The sequence below is a fragment of the Plecotus auritus genome (genome assembly GCF_963455305.1).
Source record: "Plecotus auritus genome assembly, chromosome: 10".
Classification (NCBI taxonomy): domain Eukaryota; kingdom Metazoa; phylum Chordata; class Mammalia; order Chiroptera; family Vespertilionidae; genus Plecotus; species Plecotus auritus.
In genome coordinates, this window is record NC_137785.1 from 10264046 (window position 1) to 10268946 (window position 4901).

Sequence of the window (4901 nt, forward strand, 5' to 3'; positions counted from 1 at the left end):
TTGCCTGTACTTTTTTTATCTCCCCTGTTTTCATTTATCATCAGAGAGCATGCACATTCTTGTGTGACACCAACAGTTCTGCATAATCATCCTGAGCAGCTTCATGAGTCTCCTGACCTACATCCCTTTGTTGTTGACATAAACCTTTGAATAATTTGGGACATGTTCAGCCCTTCCACTGTTTTCCTATGAGAAATAGTGTTGTGATGAATTCAAACCTTGCCCACATTTCGGATTTACCAGAATTCCTAGATCTAAAGTGTTGAATGAGACTCTGGATTCACCTTGCCTAACATTGTGTGATAAAAATTGTAGCAGTTTTCAGTTCTACTGCAGAATACTGTGGGTCTCCCTGCATCTTCACCAGCACTGACGTTTTTGTGTTTTGTGTATAGATTTTTGATAATTTTATTATTTGATTAGGATATGGTTGACATTTTTAATGTAACTTTGAGAAATGATAAAGTCAAATATGGCTGCAAGTCATGGATGTCTTTATTTCTATGAATTTCCTGCTAGGGCATAGGGATGGAGAGATTAGCAACTGTTTATCATGGTATCATATATCCATTTGCTGTACTTGCATACATGCGTGTAGATGATGGGGTCGAAGGGTGGACGACACGGAAAATAATCAGAGGACACCAGGCCTTGCAGGGAACCTTGGCAAATCAGCGGGCTCCCCGAGTCACCCTGCAGGGGAGAGCAGATTAGCTTCTGTTTCTGAGTAACCAGCAATGTGGTCCCATAGGCCTCCCTGGTTATCAAGTCTTTGTCCTGCCAGAACACAACCTTCCACCCTGGCCAATGGGAACAGACTCATTGTCTCTGCGGACCAATGGCAGAGCAGGAATGAATGCTATCCTGGAGAGGACCAACCAGGTTTTCAGAAGACCTTGGCTTGAGCCCCAGCCAATCACAGGGAGGGGGCGGAGCTTCCAGGGTGTCAGAGCCCCATTATTTGTCAAGTCCCTGGGAGAGGAAGCATGACCTCCAGGGAATCCCATGCATTTCCTTACCCAGGGATGGGGGACAGGGTAGTCCTGGAAAGCAGGGGCGGGACCAATGCCCTAATTTACAGGATCTAGTGCAAAATAAAAGCACCGACCACCAGGTTCCAATATCTGAAGTTTAAGAAAAGCGAGTGCGTTAAACCAAGTGCGGGGCTGTCCCGAGTTTGCGACTCTGTGTCCCTGCACACTTTGCAGAATTATGAATCAGGCGCTCAGTGGGGCACAAGCGGGTACCCCCCCCCCCCCCATTTTAAAGAACATACAGCCCTGTCCCATCACCTCTCTTCCTAACACACACCGTTTCACCATCCCTGGAAGCTGAGAGTACAGATGTGAGCAAAGATAGTGGGGGTCTAAAGAGGGAAGGAAGAGAGAGAGAGATGAGAGAGATGAGAGAAAAAGAGAGAGAGAGAGAGAGGGAGAGAGAGAGAGAGAGAGAGGGAGAGAGAGAACACAGAGGAAATCAGGAAATGAGGTGTGAGGAGCGGTGAGGGCAGATGGTTCTGAGAGACAGAGAGGAGGTTACAGAGATGAGGAAGTGGGGACAAGAGAAGGGGCTCCTTCTTTCTTCAGAATTAGAACCTGATATACAGACATAGAAGCAGGACATGAGCCTCAGGCACATGTCAGTGACTGCATTTTTAAAGCATGTTTTAAAAATCAAATTTAATACGAAAAAAAAATCCACGAGGAACCTGGTAGAGGCCAAAGCAAATAGAAAATCCAGCCCATTCTGGTTGCTTTTTTTGTTGAAAATTCTGATGTTTTGCTCATTGTGGATGATGTTTTAAATATTTCATTGGAATATGATCTATTCTGGTCACTGAGCTTTTGCTGTGCCCTTAAAGCTTGTGCTTGTAGCCCAAGCCTCAGTGCCCTCCCCATAGTCCCAGCCCCATTTCCCACCCCCAGTTTCTATCCTTCAGCTTTGTGCCCACTCCCAAGGCCATGCAGGTTCCCATGGGTTCCCACCCTGACCCGGGCAGAGAACTGAGGAGAGAGAGAGCCAGGAAAGTGGGACTGGTAAAGTGAGGGAAGGCTCAGCACCAGGGTCAGGCCCCCCGACACTGGATGGAGGGGGAGACAGCCTGAGAGGAAGCAGGACCCAGGGCAGGGGAGTAGGGGACTCACTTTGCAGACGGAAGACTTTCTGTTCAGGTGAGCAGCACAGACGGTGTATTTCTTCAACACAGTCGGGTAAACCTTCCTGCAGTCCTTGTAGGAGACGAGGTGGACATTCGAGCACGTGAGTGCTAATGGGTTTCTCACTGCTGGGGAAGTTAGGGGGAAGTCAGTGGCTTGGTCCGGGGGACCTATGGGCGCTGATGTAAAAGAATGGGGGCCCTGGCTATTGGAAGAGGATGGGCTGGGTGACTCAATACTACGGTCCTGTAAAGGGTCCTATGGGACTGCTGGTTCTGAGTGAGGAAGGGGCTTGTGTCTGAACTCCTGGGTTTGAGGGTGGGGGATGCTGAGGCCAGGACTCCTCTGTTTAAGGGAGGAGGCATCTACAGGCCAATAGTGGTGGGTCTGATGGTGGAGGGGGCTGAGGGCCAAGGCACTTGGGTCTGCATGAGGACGTGGCTGGAGCTCTAACCTTGGTCTTGGGACGGCGGCCTGGGATCTGAGGCTTATGGGACTCAGGGAGGGGTGTCTAAAGGTCAGGGCTCCTGGGTCTGGCTGAGGGAGAAGGGGTTTGTGGGTCTGGGATCTTGGGTTTGTTACCTGTATCCTGTGTCTTAGGGAAAAGGGAGCTGTGGGCTGGGCTATTCCTGGGTCACAGAGGCAACCTTACCTACATCCATGGTGACACTGCCCCAGCCAGATACAGTACAACTCCTCCGGGGCAGTCTGCAGCTGGAGGGCACGTTGATTGTCATCACCGTGGACGAGAGCTTGGCACGGCTGCTCAGCTTCACGAGCATGATGTTATGAGCATTTGTGGTTAAGTCAAACCGGGGGTGGACGAAGGACTCTGTAGCTCTGATCTTCTGGGCATTTCGATCTACCAGAAGGTCACTGCCCATCTGCACAATGTACTCGCTTGGAAAAAAAAAAAAAAAAGGCACCATTGAGTGGGAGACACTGTGATTGAGATAGAGGAACACAGACCCAGAGTTAGGGGAACAGAAGCTGAGATAGAGCGAGAGAGCGAGCGAGCGAGAAAGAGAGAGAGAGAGAGAGAGAGAGAGAGAGAGAGAGAGAGAGAGAGAGATAAGGACCTCCCTGTGGCTCCCCGGTCCCTTACCCCTTAAGGCAGTCGGCAACGGTGAGCACCCACCGCTGGCTGATCAGCACGCCTGCACACTGGAACACATTGTTGTGATACAGGGCCACCTGCCAGGGATGGGAGCCTCTTGGGCATGTAGCTCCATTCACAATCCTTTCCCCGGTATCCTGGGCTGGATGGAGACATGGAGAAAGCATGGGTAGTAGGCTGCAGGGAGGGCTGAGTCCACAGTAGATGAATTCCCAGAGACAGTGATGGAGAGAGACTCACAGACAGAGTGGTGTGGAGAAGGGCAGAGGCAGGCACGGAGCACAGGGCAGAGACAGCTGCAGACAGAGATGGAGAGAGACGGGGGCAGCCTGCTCAGAAACCCAGGGCAGCAGCTGGTCTGGAGGCGACCCCAGCTTCTGATGAGAGAGACACGGAGGATGGGAAGCAGGCTGGAGGGCACCCAGAGCCCAGGAGTCAGGAGCGAGCAGGAAGGAAGGGGTTACAGCTCAGGGGTCGCATCTCCATGGGAGGAGGCTGCTGCAGGGGAGGGTCCTGACTCAGGGCTTCCTTGGAGAGAGAGGGCCCTGGAGAGGGAAGGTGGGAGAAAGTGAGGCCCAGGGGTCAGGTCAGGACTCCCAGGCTGGTCCTCACCTTCTTGTCCAGCAGATCCCAGGGCTAAGGACAGCAGTAGGAGCAGCAGGGGCTGGAGCAGGGGACCTGCCATGTGTCCTGTCTGAGCCTCTGTGGCTGCCACAGAGGAAGGGCCTCTTCTGCTGGGGCTGGAAAGACAGTTCAGGAAGCAGGACTCCTGGTCTCCAGGTCGCTTCTCTTCGCTCAGACCCAGGTGTCCCCACCTCCTCCATCAGACCCAGGAACCCCAGTCTTCACCCACCTCCTCCCTCAGACCCAGGAGCCGCAGTCTCCCCCACCTCCTCCCTCAGACCCAGAAGTCCAGGCCAGACACCCTTCCATGCAGAGGCACCTAGGGATCGGGCTTTCTGTCCCTCCCCATTTATAATTCTATGTCCCAAGTTCCTTTTAGGTAAAAGACCCAAAACTCCAGCCCTCCAGCCCTTCTTCTCACAACCAGATTTTGGCCCTCTACTGCCCTGCCCTCAAGAGCAAGAGTCAACTGTCCATTCAGACACACCTGCCCCACCCTAAATGGATTTCCTCTCACCTGCAGTGGGTCTGGTCTGGTCTGCTCTTCAGCCTGGGTTGGAATTCAGTCGTGTCCAGCCCTGTGCAGAGTGGCCCTCTTATAGTACACCCGCCCCACTCCAATCTCAGGGTCCTGGAGTTCAGGCGAACCCAGATCTGGGGTTACCTTACCTGCATTTGGTCTTATCTGGAACCCTGGAGGCAGCTCAAGCCATATGCCCGCACTCTACCTCCACCCTCATTCCTGAGGCCAGGTCAGGGGCTTGGCCCCAGCAGTTCCAGCTCCACCATCCCTGGTGGCAGCTACGAAGGGTGTGACCAGCTACTGGCGCTGAGGGCCAGGGCCAAGAGTCAAGGACCTACCGGCATGGCTCAGGATGGACTGTGTCCTGGGTCCTCCACTGTGGCCAATTTTCTTGCCTCTGCCCCTCTTGGGGGAGGCCTGGAACTTACACCGTAACTCGAGCAGCTTGTGGGGACGTGTCAGGCTGACTCCCAGACGTGTC

The 4901-nt window shown here is 53.1% G+C and overlaps 1 protein-coding gene across 1 annotated transcript; it reads right to left on the reverse strand.

The window, feature by feature from the left end:
• Positions 1-537: 537 nt before the first annotated feature.
• LOC308235355 (kallikrein-7-like) lies at positions 538-3958 on the reverse strand (the record flags this gene model as incomplete). The annotated part of the gene is made up of 5 exons (XM_080644104.1): positions 538-693; positions 2145-2284; positions 2809-3056; positions 3262-3427; positions 3886-3958. 5 exons carry the CDS (start codon positions 3956-3958, stop codon positions 538-540), a joined length of 783 nt encoding a protein of 260 aa, XP_080500230.1.
• Between the last annotated feature and the right edge of the window lie 943 nt (positions 3959-4901).